The sequence below is a fragment of the Sinocyclocheilus rhinocerous genome, unplaced genomic scaffold, assembly GCF_001515625.1.
Source record: "Sinocyclocheilus rhinocerous isolate Xijiao unplaced genomic scaffold, SAMN03320098_v1.1 scaffold544, whole genome shotgun sequence".
NCBI classification, from domain to species: domain Eukaryota; kingdom Metazoa; phylum Chordata; class Actinopteri; order Cypriniformes; family Cyprinidae; genus Sinocyclocheilus; species Sinocyclocheilus rhinocerous.
In genome coordinates, this window is record NW_015658610.1 from 445223 (window position 1) to 461421 (window position 16199).

Consider the following 16199-nt stretch of genomic DNA (forward strand, 5'->3'; position numbering starts at 1 on the left):
CTGCGATGTACAAACTGATTGCACTGTATTTTATGTATGTATAATCATTTTCTATTTTAACGGTCTTAAATTAATTTTAAATAAATTTTTAAATCATCTTCAAAGTTTTTAAATTCCTTGATTTATTTTTGTGATTTTATGATTATTTTACTTTCTTTTATGTAAAGCACTTTGAATTACCATTTTGTACGAAATGTGCAATATAAATAAACTTGCCTTGCCTTGCCTTATCAAAAATATGCCACAAATTCTGTCAATTGAGCTTAGGGGATGTCTAATGCTATTTCATGCACAAACATACATATATTACAACATATTAATTTACATATATTTACATACATTATATGTTGGATTCTCATGCTAAACATGACTAAAGTCTCAAAAAAACGAGTTGGACGTATGACGGAGTATTTCTGTGCCAAAGACACCCCTTCAGGGTTCATATAAGTTTTGGGGGAAAAAAAATTCCGAGTATGGCCCTGTATGACGTCATCAGGTGTGGAATTCCTTGTATGGGCAGTGGGCACTTCTCCGGGAAGAGCAAACAGAGCGAGAGCAAGAGCACGCCCATCAGCATGCTTCATTCGGGTTACAGAAGTCATCAGCAGCGCTGCACAGGATTCAATATAGTCAATAAAGTTTTTGTTCCTGTTTTATTTATGTCGATGTCACAGCTTGCAGACGATCGCTACACAAAAGCTACGCATGACTCTTTAGCTCAGCCCACAGCATACCTCCAGTTTTCAGAGAGAAGCAGTACAGCTGTATATGTCTTTTATAAATCTGATAAAACTGAAGACACTCCGGCGATATGAAGGATGCAATACTACTCTATAGGTATAAGATTAAAATGAGAGTTATGTCCCCTTTAATTCAACCTGTAATATTATATAACCTATATAACCTGAAGTCTGTAAGTATCCAGTTGTAATATTTTTTATATTTTTTGTGTGTTAAAGACACTTTGCATGAAGTGTAGATAGAAATTTTAAAAAATTCTCAACCTTCTGGAGCATCTGTAGGGCCAGGGTTCGATCTTTGGCCATCTTTTCACAATCCTGAGCTGCTTGAAGTCCAAGTTGGTTAGCCTGGATCTCCAGAGCTGCCATTTTCTCCTACATAACCAAGAGAAATGTTTCAAAGGAGGCCGTGGTTGTATGTCATTCCAGTCTAATACAGGATCAGCCGCTCAACACTGACTTTGAGTACTTTAATAGACCTGACCTGAGATCAGTGTCATTACCTTCCTTTTGGCCACACTCCGGTGATACTCTGCCTTCTCTTGCGACAGCTGCCTGCTGACCGTCTCCTTCTCCTCCTCCATGCCACTCTCTCGCTCCAACTGGCGGAACTCCAAATCCTCAAAGCGCTTAGTGGCCGACTCCAGTGCCTCCACCTTCTACAGACACACACATGCACAGATGGACAGAGAGACGGAGAGGGAGAGGGAAAGACAGAGGCAGACGAACAGATGGGAGAAACAAACAAGCAGACAGACAAATGTTCCTCAATGACATGCCAAAGAAGATCACTATGTCTGCCAAACAATGTTTGCTGTATGGATCACTTTTTTTTTTTCAATGCATCTCCTGAAAAAACATTTCATAAACGTCCTCTATTTGGTGCTTATTGGTTAAAGTGTACAAAGATACAGAAGACAGAGGCGATTCGCTCAGTTAATTACCATATCAGTGAATTAGTGAGATTTAGTAAAATAAAGCACTTAAGCAAGAGTGGAAAGCAAAAGACAGACATACAAGTAAATTCATTTCATGCATTTTCATTGCCTAAAAGAGCAGAGGTGCATCATAATGATCATGGTTGTTCAGTCAGTGTGTAAACCCTTTACTGCCATGAGCATATTGTGGCTCAAGAGGGAGCGCAGACAGCCAACACACACGGCCATAGGATATTTGTGCAGTTTGTACAGATCCAAATTGTAACAAGCTGTCCAGTTAAGACTGTTATATCATGTCATGTGTTTTGCCCATTAATTTCTGGTGATACTAGAAGGTGATATACACCAATGGTTATTTTTCATAGTATGTCTTGTGTATAAATGTTATTACTTAGGAGTAGATACATCAATCTACTCTGCTAATCTCTGATTATTTGCTTTTTTTTGCTATTTGTTTTGCTTTTATTTAGAGGTGCACAATAAATTGGTACCATATGTGTTTTTGCATAACATCAGAGATTATTTTATATATGGATATTGTTATTCAATTTTGAATGTTCATTTCCTTTATATTTAGATTACCCTTGCTGTCATTTACCCTTGCTAAATGTCAATCATTTAATAATTTAGTACATGTAATTTTAAATATCCATTTGTCATACTGTGCATTATATTTAAATACAAGTTTAAATATATAAATTAACTAAGCATTTAAACCAACTGATATCATATTTTACTCTTTTATTTTTAATTTATTTAGAGAACTGTAAATGTCAGCTTGTTGTATGAGCCAGAATTATAATATTGGTGCATCCTTATTTATTTATTAACTTGACTATCAATTTGAAATTATAACTGTTCTATGGTGTTCTGGCTTATTTTTTTAAGAGAACCACTACAAGCATCTCTGTTTAATACACACACACACACACAACAATTCTGTAGTAGAGCTCTCATCTATGCTACTGTAAACAATGGAGAAAAGATTACTTAATAGCCAATCTTTTTTTTACAAATTACATCCACATAGGATAATTAAGAGTAAAGTAATTTGCAGTTATGTATTTAATTTAATTACCATGACACTGGAGGACTGTTGTGAGAGATTAACAGCAAAACAGCTTTGTTACATATTATTTTGTACCCCCCCCCCAAAAAAAGAATGAAACACTGGATGCAACGTATTAAAATAAAAGAAAAAAATTTAATTAGAGGCAAAATGAAAATTCAACACTAATTACGTGAACTAATAAAAAAAATCATGAGATCAATCGCTAATAATTATTTTAATCTACTAACAATCCTACTTTTTTTCTTTTCTCCTGCTTCTCTTTGAAGTGAAGTGGTTGCATATGTTCGATAATCATCGTGACTCTCGGGCAGTATCAAAGCACACACTGACCCTGGTCAGTTGTTCCTGTAAGTGCTCCCTCAGTGATTCGGGGCATTTATGAAGCTGGCCCTTCAGCTCACTGTACGAATCCCTCAGCCTGGCCAGGACATCCCGCTCAGCTGAGACTTTTGCTCTTTCCTACAAAAATATTACACACACGTAATATACACACTGGTAAAATACACACGCAGCGAGTCAGTGATGGCGGAGAGGGGTGAAAACAAAGAGGAAACTGCTTAGAAAAAGACACCATGCTGTGTTAAAACAGAGGTTTAGATATGGTGTTGCCATGTCGATCAGAGCCCATATTGCAGCAGACTAAATTTGAGAATAAATATTTATACAGCAGTCAGTTCTACTCAATACATCTATTCATATATAATATCGTATTACTATTAAATATCTCAATTTAGCCTTAGAATTGACTGTTTTGTGATATCTGTTGCCTTTATGACATTTGCACACATTTGTTGATGTGTGAATTACTTACTACTTTTTTTTTTAAATACAGTACATTGATTTTATATTGCGGTCTAGAACAAGGTGGCTGTAACATTATCTACCTTGTTTTGCAACCCAGATTTCTCTGCTGTTTACTGTGAATGTAAAAGATTTACAATTCATTAGCCACTGTAGGTAAATAATCAGAAGAATAACAAAGTGCAGTAAACGGTAAAACTATTTGCGCTACAAACCAGCATGTTTATGATTACGATAATACATTAAAATTATATGATAACAATTACAAGTTTACAATATCAGCAGCATAATGGGCTGTTTTTGCACAGGTAAAATAACTGAAAGTGGATAACACCGGAAGCCTTGCACATTCAATTTACAAATGGCCGCACCATTCTTTCGTTAAAAATAAGGTGGATATTGTAGATTTCATGCCAAATAAACTTTTATCAAAAGACTGATATGAAAGTGCCCACTCAAATATGCAGTGTAATCAGTGTCATTTAGATTAATGAAGAGTTAGACGTCAGGCTGTTAGAAATTAGCATGATAGTAAAGATGCATGCACAAAGTTTTTCAGGAAAAACAAACAGGAAACGGAAGCATGCTTCATAGAGTGTGTTTGTTGTCAGTACCTTCTCTTTCTCCCTCCGAGTCGAATTTTCCACTTCATTCAGTTTCAGCTGAAGTTGATTGATGATCTCCAACTCTGCCTCCACTTGATCAAGCTCCGCCTTCCGTTCCCCCTGCAGTAATGCCCTCTCCATTTCTGCCTGCCAATAAAACGACACATTCAACAGTCTGTTCACTTCCATATGTTTCTGTTCATATGAATAGCGCAGCTTTGCTGATCAGGCAAAATCCTGTATTCACATTGATTTTAATATGCAACACCAAAGATGTTTCTATGCATGACAGATGGTGATGCACTGATGTAGATGAAGACGACCAGTGACTGAACAGATTTTACAAGTTTTGATGTAATCTACATCTCTCGCTCTCATTCATGCAGTTATGACAGAACTGAGGGAAGTTCAGTGCACTGTGTAGGCACATCACACAGGCAATGGTCTAGGTTTATGATTCAGTCTAACCTCTTGTCTGGACTCCTGTATCAGCTGTTCCAGGTCAGTGACACGAGTCTTCAGCTCATCCACCCGAGCCATAACCTTGAGCCGCTCTTCCTCCAGATATGCTCTCTCCTGCTGCCCCAGCATTGAAGAATCTTCATGCTGAGAAAGCATTTGTCAATTACAGCAAATTGTGTTTGTGCGTGAGTATGTGTGTGTGTGTGTGTGTGTGTGTGTGTGGTGAGGCCTCTCAGACAATGGTTGCAACAAATAAACTGTACCTGGCATTCTAACAGTGACCTAAATGAATTGTGTTTGTGTGTGAGTATGTGTGTGTGTGTGTGTGTGTGTGTGTGTGGTGAGGCCTCTCAGACAATGGTTGCAACAAATAAACTGTACCTGGCATTCTAACAGTGACCTAAATGAATGAATACCATTTTTCTCTAATGAAAGGGAGAGAGAAAGGCTGAGAAAGACGTGTTTACGAGCAGAAGAAATGCGAAAAACTAGGTGAATTCAAATGGGACTACCAACAGACCACAAGAGGTAAATGTATGTTTACTTTTCCACATGCAGTACATACGAACATCTACAAGTACACCGTTGAGTGTTTTAGCCAAATCTTGCATGTTTTAAATTATGGGCACATATGCATAATAATGTGTGAGTGCAAATACGTCAGTGTACTCATTCAAGCAGTTTTGGTTTTGCATATAATGAAGTCTAAAATTCTGAGACCACTAACTCTTCTATTTTGCATTTTGATACACATTGTCATGGTAAATTTTATTATTAGTGTTACAATTTGAGTGAAAATCTGAATTGAAAAATTAGCATTTTTTTAGTATTTGGTATGTACTATATATTTTAATTTCAGTAACAATATTTAACATTTATTTTATTTGAATGACAGATGCACTCAAGCTGCATGAACTCCACAAGTTCGAGTGAAACCTGATAATCATGTTCTCCCATGTTTTGAGATGATTCAAAGAGCATCTTGAGCTTCAATGGAAGCAGGAACATCTGGCCATCTTTATAAAGAGTCACATGATCAATGTCACAAATGTACTTATTTGACTAGTGACCTAGAAATAGTGCAGAATCTTTAATATTTCTTAATAATTTTGTTTCACAGTGCTTCTTTGTTTAAAAATGATCCAAATAATGTGTATTTAAATTAGGTTTTGAGGCTCAATGTGATCTCAGATCTTTGGACCTTACTATATTTCTCTCTCTGTGTATGTGGATCAGTTTGTTAGTCTAATAGTGGGAGCATCTCCGATAGTTTGTGTGCATGAGTATGTGTGTGTTGTACCTCCTGGTGCTGGCTCTCAGTGCTGCTACATTCCTCTTTCAGGTTCTCCTCCTCACTCTCTCTCTGTCTGTGAGAGCTCTCGGCCAGCACACTCGCAGGGTCAGGGGCGGGTCGCCAAACAGAGACCTCCTCCATCCCTGGAAACTGACATGCCCTCCCTCTGTCCACACCAACCGGAGGGTCGCTCTTATTATACTCCGCACACAAATTCAGGATGGTCTCAAGCCTCTGCCTCTCCTAGAAACAAGCACACACAAAAAAGGTTTCAGCTGTGCATAGAGCACAAAAACGAACACAAAAGTCTGAAATGATGTAAACACATGTAGTTAATACTCTCACTCACTCTTTTAGCACATTAAACTCTGGATGTAAAAAAAGGATGTAAAAATCCTGAACATCTGCAACAGTGCTTGCGGTGTCATACAAACACACTTAGCAAAAACTTTCCTACAGCTCAGTTACTGACCCCCAAACTTCTGAGCACACTCAAGCGACCTCTCACCTGGTTGTGATAGTCAGCTGCTGCCATCACTCTACCTAGATTGAGTATGTGTGTGTGTGTGTACATTATCTACTTACAGGCTGCCAGAGACCCAGTGTTCTCTCGTAGCTCTAGCCAGACTAACTAGCGCTCTAGGCATTGTGGCTCATTATATTTTACATGGACAATACCCAGCTCAGCTTGGCTAGATGACACAAGTGGCATTACTAAAATAGCATGGCAGGGGACGGTGCTCTCACAAGCCATCCATTTCAGCTAATCAAATTCAATTTTGATGAAGTAGGGAATTATTTACACAGACATAATTAACAATAAGACAGACCCGAGACTCAGACCTCTGAAAATGAACACAGTACGAGACAAATACAATGTTATTGTTAAATATAAAAGACTGAATTTAGCACACTTGGTGTTCAGTGCTGTAAAAGTCTATATCACTGAGCCATTATCTCACCAGACCGGCCAATAAAACGACTTGAAACACATGCTCTTCCCTTTTAACGAGGTCTCCCCTGTCAGGAGAGTGCAGACAGAGCACTGGAACAAGTAAACGCTAACTGATGGGTAACATAGCAACAGTATTCTTCTCCAACAAATGGGTGTCAGCACAGCTGGTATGCATGCTGAAGATGCCACGACACAGACCAACACAAAGCACAGCGCACTAAACCTTTGTGTGCAGAAGCCACTTTATGACACGACTGTTGTCTATTTGGGCCCTAACCCTAATCCTAAGAGGGAGAGAAGGTGAATTAAAAAAGATTCTTAACCTTACCTAATAAAAAAACTATATATCTGTATTTAAAGTATTCATTAATTGCAGTGGAAAACAGTGTTTAATGTTAAAACTGATTTTTAGATGCTTTAAATCTGGTAAACAAAGAAAAAATGGAAAAAAAAAAAATTTATTCAAAATTTGGTGCCATATCGCCCTCATGTGGTTTACAGTATGAAACGCTTTAGTTCTCTGTAGCTTCCACAAACACACCTATAGGAACAAAAGGCAAAATGACCTCCAAAACTAAAGTGAGCCAGAGAGACACATCTTCACAGACTTTGAAGACAAAGAGTATGTGTTTGTGTGTGGTGCAAAGCAAGTTCTCTACTCGTGTGTCATGACCCAAAAATAATAAATGCAATTAGACACATCACTTTGCACAGTTAGGGTAATAAAATGAACAGAGTTTTAAAAGGGAGGAGAAAATACTCCCTAATACTTGACAAAGTCTATGCATCCAATTAAACTTATTTGGCACAAATAATTTTAGCAACATTATGGCAAAAATTCACCTGTCACTTAGTAATATGGTTCATAAATTATTTGCCCAAATAATTTGTTCCATGTGTTAGGCTGGACATTTTTTTTTTTGAGCAGTATTAGAATTATTTCTGAAAGATTATGTGAACCTGAAAACTGGAATAAAGTCAGTAATGCTATCAAAGGAATAAATCACATTTTAAAATAAATTACAATAGAAAATGGTTATTGTAAATTCTAATAATATTTCACAATATTACTGTTTTGTTTTTTTTTACTATATTTTTATCAAATAAATGCAGCCTTGGTGAACATAAGAGACTTTCAAACCCTAAACTTTTGAATGGTAGTATATATTTCAATACCTTTGCTCTGTACACAAATTTGTTTCAGTGCTGGGTTAATACTTGATGTTAGATGTAACATCTGGTTCCTAAAGGAAAACTGAGTAAACACAGACTCATGAGGGGATTTAAGAGTAAATATGACATTAGCCCACAAGCGATATGATCTCATGTCAGGATTAGAAGAAAAGATCAGATTCCAAATGCTTTTTCTCTTGTTTCTAATTCACTTCTTGCTTTCATTTTTTTTTTCTTATCTCCCAAATACTTTTCTGGTCAAGAACCAGTTGAAATCTCAGGGTATTCTCAGCGTTTATCACTTCTGCCCCATCTTTAACCCCACACACATCTTAACACTGAAACGCTATGAGGTCACACCTCTGAAATGTCATTTTTGAAACTAGCAATCAATGTCTGTGTATTCTATGGCATTAGGATGGAGATTAGTGCTAAATAGCCTACAGCTCAGCTGTGCTTTAATATGGCAAAAGTCCTTTAAAAAGGTGATACCAACCTGAGCAGCAGCTTTAAAAAAGGGCATTCAGCTCCTTTTGGACCACAACTAGCACTACCTTTCAAATTGCCACACTATTGGACAGAGCTGTGCTGTAAACATGACAACAGTGCCAGACAGACCAGAGACCACAGGACAAAGTTAAACCAAAACAGAGTGAAAACGTGTTCATAATACACTTAATGTTCCTGCCATTGTCTCGAAACGCTGACCAGAGACTTAATATGGAAAACAACTTCCTATTCTTTATTAATTCAGTTCTGTCTCATAGTAAATATCCTAAAATAGTTTTTCTCAAGGGAATAACAAGAATGTTCTGTGGCTGCCGCATATAATTAGGCTTGTCTGTGTATTGTATTTTAAAGAAAGGTTAGAGTATTTAATCATAAAAATGTCATTAAGGAGTTGGTTAGAGGCACAGAAGATGCATATAATTTCAGGGATAAATAAGGTGGCGACGACTGAGTAACAAAGATGAATGGCAATTCCATATGGGAATTTGAGCTGCACCCAAGGAGCATCTGGGGTTTTTAATAGGTTTAAATGAGAGAGATGATGTCTATGTGTGGTTAATTTAGGGGCTATGGTGGAGACGCATGTTTAGACTGCCAGAGGACAGTATATGTGTGCATATGAGGAGGAGGGTAGCTCAAAGCACTCAGATTGTGTCGGGTAAATATAGTCTTTGGGCAGCCACTCGTTCTGCACATGAGCTTTTAAAAAGGCCTCAGGAATTTACATCTGTGTGTTATTTCTGACTTCTCTATGTCTTTACCAGAAAACTCTCACCATTTAAACTCCACCCGCTCAAACTCCAGCACTTAAATCTAAGTCCACTCCAAAAGCCAGTGACGCTCAAAGCCTCATCACTCAAATACTCAGTCCTCTACAGGAATCTATAGCCTCTCTACTGCATTCACTTAGACAAACGATCACTTTATTAGTACCAGAACTCATATTAAGATTTAATTTGAAAAGTGAAAAAAAAAAAAAGCATATCCCACAACAGCATTGGAGCATCTGGATTAATTTTTATCCCATTGAAAACACCACGATGTTACACACAAACAGTACAAGTTAAGAGTTTGGACACAATTGGCTCAATTTATGTCTCATGATCTTAAAAACCTTTTGATCTAAAGCAGGGGTGCCCAACCCTGCTCCTGGCAATCGACTGTCCTGCAAAGTTCAGCTCCAACCCTAATCAAACACACCTGAAGCAACTAATTAGGGTCTTCAGGATCACTTAAAAATTAAAAGCAGGTGTCTTTGATTAGAGTTGGAGCTAAACTTTGCAGGACAGTCGATTGCCAGGAGCAGGGTTGGGCACCCCTGATCTAAAGCATTTTGCTTAAATGATTGAAATTAGTTTTGAAGATAAATTATTTACAAAACTAAAATTTAAATGTGTGAGTTTTAACAGATAAAATAGGTAAAAACTGCATAATAAAATGACAAAATATTATTTTGATTTAACATTAAATAACCTGCATTTATTTGATTAAAATAAAGTAAAACAGGGTTATTGTGAAGTGTTATTATAATTTAAAATAACTTTTCTATTTTAATATAATTTTAAAATGTAATTAATTCCTATGATGGCAAAGCAGAATTTTCAGCAGCCATTAATCCAGTATAAATATATTTTTGTGTAAACCACGATACATTTTTTCAGGATTCTTTGAATGAATGAATGGAAAGTTTAAAAGAACATAATTTATTTGAAATAGAAATCTTTTGTTATATTATAAATGTCTTTACCGACACATTTGATCAATTTAATGCATCCTTGCTAATTAAAAGTATTAATTTAAGTATTAATAAAAAAAAATCTTACTGACCCAACACTTTTAAAAGGTAGGGTACCCTCCATCTTATTTCAGAGTTTGATGATAAAACTAGTACTTAATGAGTAAGTCTGTCCAAACTTTTGACAGATACTGAAAATACACAAAAGCTCAAGACATACCAGCCTCTCCATTTCCTGCTCACGCATCCTTTCCTCTCTTTGCCAGCGATGGTACTCAAGTAGGTCTTCCTCTTTGTCGCTGACCTCTGAAATGCTGTTCTTGCGTTCCCGTGTGCGCGGCTGAACCTGCCGAGGCTCCCTGGGGTTCTTTCTCTGGTTACGGGGACTAGTAAGAGGAGACACACCTGTCTGAGAGCCTAGAGCTGGGGTGATACCCGTCTTCTGCTTACAGCAAGGCTGGTCCTTCAAAAGAACAGATAGAGGAGATGGACTTCTGGCATGCAATTTTGTATTTCCTACTTCTTCCTCAGCTGTGGCTCGTCGTTGGAGACGAGGACTCTCTGGTACAGTCCGCCCACGAGAGGTCAAAGGAACACCGGGTAGAGCTCCAGGAAGAACTGGCACCCCAAGGACACCTCTGCGTGCTGTGGAGGGGCTGAGAGGAGGAAGTTCACGCATGCTGGATTGTTCTACACTACGGCGGGATGACTGGGGACTGTCTGGAGGAAGGAATGCACATGAATGGGACTGAAGACTGGAAGAAGTTTCTTGGACTGATGAGCCAACACTGGATCTGGGGCTAGAAGATGCTGGTGAGGACAAGGAGGTGAGCCTAGCATCGATCTGTCTGCCTAAATCTCCAGATGCAATTGAGACAGACCCAGAAGAGGAACCATGGGCCAGGTGTGGACTCTCGCCTCTACAGTTTGTAGAAGGGCTTGAGGGAGTTTCAGTCAAGGCTTTTTGAAGCCTGGGACTTTCTTGATCCTTTAGCCCTCCGTTGGAACTACTGGCTTTGGATGCAAAAGTGCGTGGCTGTGGCACCGGGGCCTGGACAGTGTGGGTGTAGCTGGTGGAACGGGTATTAGCGGAGTCCAAACAAGCCCCTGGACTACTAACCACAGAGGGGGTGGAGAGGGGGGAGAAAGGAGGACTGGTATTTTCATAGCTGGAGCTTACAGACAAAGTACCAGGACTGGTTGGAGGGGAGACAAGACCGTGGCCGCTCCCGTTGAGCATGGCAGACTGTGGAATGGGGTGGCGTTTTTTTTTACATTGCTCAGATGAGGAAGTCTGGCCTTCATCCATAGTCAGAGAATTCATAATGTCCTGAATATCCTTCTCAATAGAGCGCACAAGAGTGCCGTGTCCAGGACAAGGTCGCTCGTGCAAAGGAAGGTGGTTGCCATTGACTTGCCCATAGGTTTCTGTGGAGAATAAACAACATTACTTGACAATTCTAAATATGAACTTATATCAAACATTGCAGACTCATACAAGATACGTACCAGGTTAACAAAATTTGTGATTTTTTTTTAAAATATATACACTAACATTTAAAAGTTTGGGGTTAGCAATACATTTTTTTGAAAGAGATCAATACTTTTATTCAGCAAGGATGCATTAGTTTGATCCAAAGTAACAGCAAAGACATTATAGACATTATATAAGCCATTACATAAATGTCACAAAAGACAAAGAATACTGAAAAAATAAATGTATCACAGTTTCCATAACAATTAAGAAACTCAACTGTTTTCATCATTGATAATAATAAGAAACGTTACATATTAGCACCAAATCAGCATATATAAATTATATCTGAAGGACCATGTGACACTGAAGACTGGAGTAATAGCTACTGAAAATTCAGCTTTGCTATTTCAGTTCTTAATATATTTTAATATAATAAATTAAAACATATTAAGAATACTTTGCATTAAAACTGTTTTAACTGAATAATCAAATGAACGCAGTCTTGGTGAAAATAAGAGACTACTTCAAACCCCAAACATTTTTTTAAAAATCAGACCCCAAACATACACAAGGTCTTCTTCAAATAAAGAATTTACTTTACTTTACCCAGAACCATACTTTTAACATTAAACTGACAATCGAATCCATTATATAAAACATTATTTACAACATTTTTAAAGCTATTTTGATCTGAACAACAACAAAAACAAAACCTAAATCAGACATCTAACTCTCAAATCTGGCAATCACATGGATTTAAAAATGCTATATTTAAAACTGTCAGGACAATATTTCACTCATACCACGTGTGCTCTAAACCCATACAGGACGGGGCTGGGTATAATGCCTGCAAACACACACCTCCCCCTCTCTTACACATACACTCTGGGTGTGTCTCTCAGCCTACAGACTGCGGATGGCAGGAATCCCACCCTCTGCCCAAAGGTCAGAGCAGACAGAGGAGAATGGAGCCTGAATTATGGCATGGACTCATTTTGCACACTCAAGACCAGCTGAATGCACTCAGTTCTGTTCACTCTCTGCAGCCAGGGCCACCGGTGCACTAAACACGTTATTTTAGTCAGAGCCATGGCACAGTGGGGAGAACACATGCTCACAACACATAAGCGAAGCTTTCGTATAAGCTACCCTTTTAAGTACAAATGTCATTTTATTTGGAAATATACAGTATATATATATATGTTACTGTCATTTTGCCAATCAAACAAGTAGTTCTTAAAATTTTTGTAATATTATGCTTCTACTGTCCAGCAGTAACCATCCAAATGTGCTATTTTGCTACTTGAATCCATTGATAAAAGTGGCTAAGAATTTACAAGAATTTAAACATTTTAGAATTTAAAGATTAAGTCAAATGAAGAATTAAGCGACTGAAATGACGGGACACTGCCTGAAAGATGGATACAAAGATAGATATGGTAGGACAAAAAAAAGAACTTTTAATAAACAAAATGACAAAAACATTTGGTATGCTTATTGAACAGAAAAATTTTTTTACCTTTCTGTAATTATAACACGAAAAACCTTTTTGTCACACTGCTTCATAAGGAACAGCTCTTTTCCTGTTTGCTCAGCTTGTAAGGTGAGAAATAATTGTATTTGTTCAACAAGTAATTGCAAATATGTTTCATATATAATGCATTTTAATTATTATCAAAATTAAGAGTAAGTTGAGGTTTATTTTCCAAGTATAGACAAGTATCTATTAAATCAGACCAAATAACCATTTCAATGTTTTTTTTTTTTTAACTAATGACTGAAAGGATAGGGTCAGACAGAAAAACAATGATGCGCACAACAGTTAACACCCACACTGGCATCACAACAACGTGATATTCATCACTGTCATGGTGTCATGTTCCTTTAAAATGTCCAATAGTGTTCAAGGATTCTAAACTAACAGGGTCAAAGCCAAAGTCACCCAGCAGGGGCTTTCCAGCAGTTGACAGAGTGCCTGTGGCCATTCAAATTCCCATTCTTTTCAAAGCGATTTCTCCTCCAAGGACATCACTTCCTGGATTCTAGACTTATTTGAAATGAGTCAATGCTGAATGAGTGAGAGCAGTGTTTAAAATGGGCAAAGATACAGCTGGAGTTTCCTCCAGTAACATGGATATTGAAGAGGGAGGATTAGGCGGAGTTATTTTAGGCAGATTTGTGTCACCTGAGCAGTGTCTGGAACTTGTTATAATTATCTAGGGTACAATGCCTCTCTGTGCCCCGTTTGCTGTAACGTTTAGTAATTAAATAGATGGAATGTGCACCATTATTCACAAATTTAGCTCTCTCTCTTGCCTTCAGCAATTTTAGCTCCCCATTGCATCCAGAGCAGTCACCTTACACTACCAGATTCCAGGCCAGTGTAATTTTGCTTATGTATATATACCTGAGTGGTTCTTGTAGGTACTGGTAAATCCAGGGCTTCCACCAGGCATCAAACTCTTCATCCTGATGGCCTCCTCTGGGTGGTTAAAGCGGAAAAAGGATGACTGACCAAAACACAGCATACACCCTGAGGAAAGAAGCATATGTAAGCAAAAAAAAACAAAAAAACAGAATTACCATACCAATAGAAATTAAAGTTCACTGTATAATAAAAAGTGCTTTATGAGGAACATTCTAAACCAAATGTTTTTATTCAAGTGAACAATATTATTTTTTTTAAAAAGACTGAATTAAAGACTGCACCTGACTACACTGAGTTACACTAAAGACATTAAAGACAAGGAATAAAGGGCAAAAAATGAAAACTGTCATAGGATTTGTGAAATACACAGTGTTTATAAGTTAGCTGACATTTTCTGTGACCTTTTTTAATAATTTTATCGGGTGGAGTTGCCAGCCCCATACCCAACAACTCTGAATGTGGCAGAAGTTTACCTCAAGAAAAGTCATCTTATGCTTCCATCTGCTGAAAGTGTAATTATATCTTCATAAATATTACTTTATTCTTTCAAGGTAATCTAGAGCATCTGAATGAAACAAAACAGGGGTGTGGATGAAACATAATAAAGCCAAACAAAAAGCAATCAGTACCGTGCGACTCCACCGGGCAGGGACACCGGCAAAGGACATAAGTATCGCTTTTTATCTCTCCTCTTTCCACTTCTGTTGACACAGTGTTTGTCTGGCCTGAATCTGTGTCCTTATTTACATGCTTTATTGCAACTCATATCACGGCTTATCTTGCCATATCATAGAGTTCAAACAAAAAGATTAAACTGAGTTTGTCTATTAGTAGGAAATGCACACGTATAGCTCCTATACATTCATATCACTTTGTCCCTCTTTGTGCCCTTATGAAAGTGGTGTGATTAATGGGGCAGAGGGATCAATGCAGAGTCTGTCAAAATGCCAGTGAATTATGAGCCAGACTTCCATTTCATAATGAACATTGGCACAGAAAGCACAGAGAATATAAGATCAGTATGACTCATTGCTGACTTACAGTACAGTAGAGGACAGGATATGACATGATGCAACACTAACATGAGTTCCACTTAATGCCATTCCGTTATTCAACAGAAAATGTAAATCCCTCTTTTCAACACTTGCTCACCACTGTACATAAATCACTGTGTCTTTGTTGCTGAATTGTCAGTCTTTTTAAAATTAAACCGCTTTCTCTATCAAGACCATGTCAAAGCTGAACCTCATACAGTGTCCATACTCTGTAGTTTTGCCACATATATGTACAATACAAACACAACCGAGAATGGACATAGCCACATATTTGAGATTCAAGAAGGAACAGACTGTAACATTTTAAAAATCAAACAAATTATTCAATTCAGTAATATTCTATTCATTTGTAAATACTGGGGTACAATCTCAATATCTATAATGGTTACAGGCCAGTCTGAGAATTCACTCAGAAAAACAAGTGAAAGAAAATATTCTGTTTGTATACTTCCTAAAAATGTGGTACAGACAGAACAAATAAGGTCAAATCACTGATGACAGACTATAATCTCTATTTACACAACTAAAGACTAAACAATCAAACAGGCATTTGGCACAAGTGGGCATCAGAGGGGTCAGGCTGGGTATAATGAGGTCAGAAAAGTGTTTTGTAGTATTTCAGTAGAAGGGTCAAAAAATAAATCAGAGAAAATATACTGCAGTGCTGTTTTATTCTATTAAGCCCCATAAAACAATTGACGTAGGCTAGTTGTGTTTTGAGAGCGTTCCCAAAAAGTGCATGAGAGCATTAAATAACAGTCTATAATTTTTAAAGCAGAAGTGTGTGAAGACCATTAAAGGCACAATACGTAAGATTTTTATTAAAATATCCAAAAACCACTAGAACAGTGTTATATATTTTGCTGACTTGTGTACTTACATTATCCCACATGTTTCGAAGAATGTTTAAATCCAGAGAAATAAGCAATTTTAACTAGTGACACGGACCGAGCG

General features: G+C 37.6%; 1 protein-coding gene across 1 annotated transcript in view; it reads right to left on the minus strand.

Annotated features, from left to right (window-relative positions):
- LOC107722763 (pleckstrin homology-like domain family B member 1) overlaps positions 1 to 16199 on the minus strand; it is a 32602-nt gene that overhangs the window by 11255 nt on the left and 5148 nt on the right. Inside the window, exons 4-11 of the mRNA XM_016531230.1 lie at positions 14170 to 14295; positions 10506 to 11713; positions 5919 to 6155; positions 4625 to 4762; positions 4166 to 4303; positions 3081 to 3209; positions 1244 to 1399; positions 1005 to 1115 (exon numbers count right to left, since the gene is read on the minus strand). Coding sequence (XP_016386716.1) covers positions 1005 to 1115; positions 1244 to 1399; positions 3081 to 3209; positions 4166 to 4303; positions 4625 to 4762; positions 5919 to 6155; positions 10506 to 11713; positions 14170 to 14295 — 2243 coding nt within the window. The remainder of the gene's footprint in view (positions 1 to 1004; positions 1116 to 1243; positions 1400 to 3080; positions 3210 to 4165; positions 4304 to 4624; positions 4763 to 5918; positions 6156 to 10505; positions 11714 to 14169; positions 14296 to 16199) is intronic.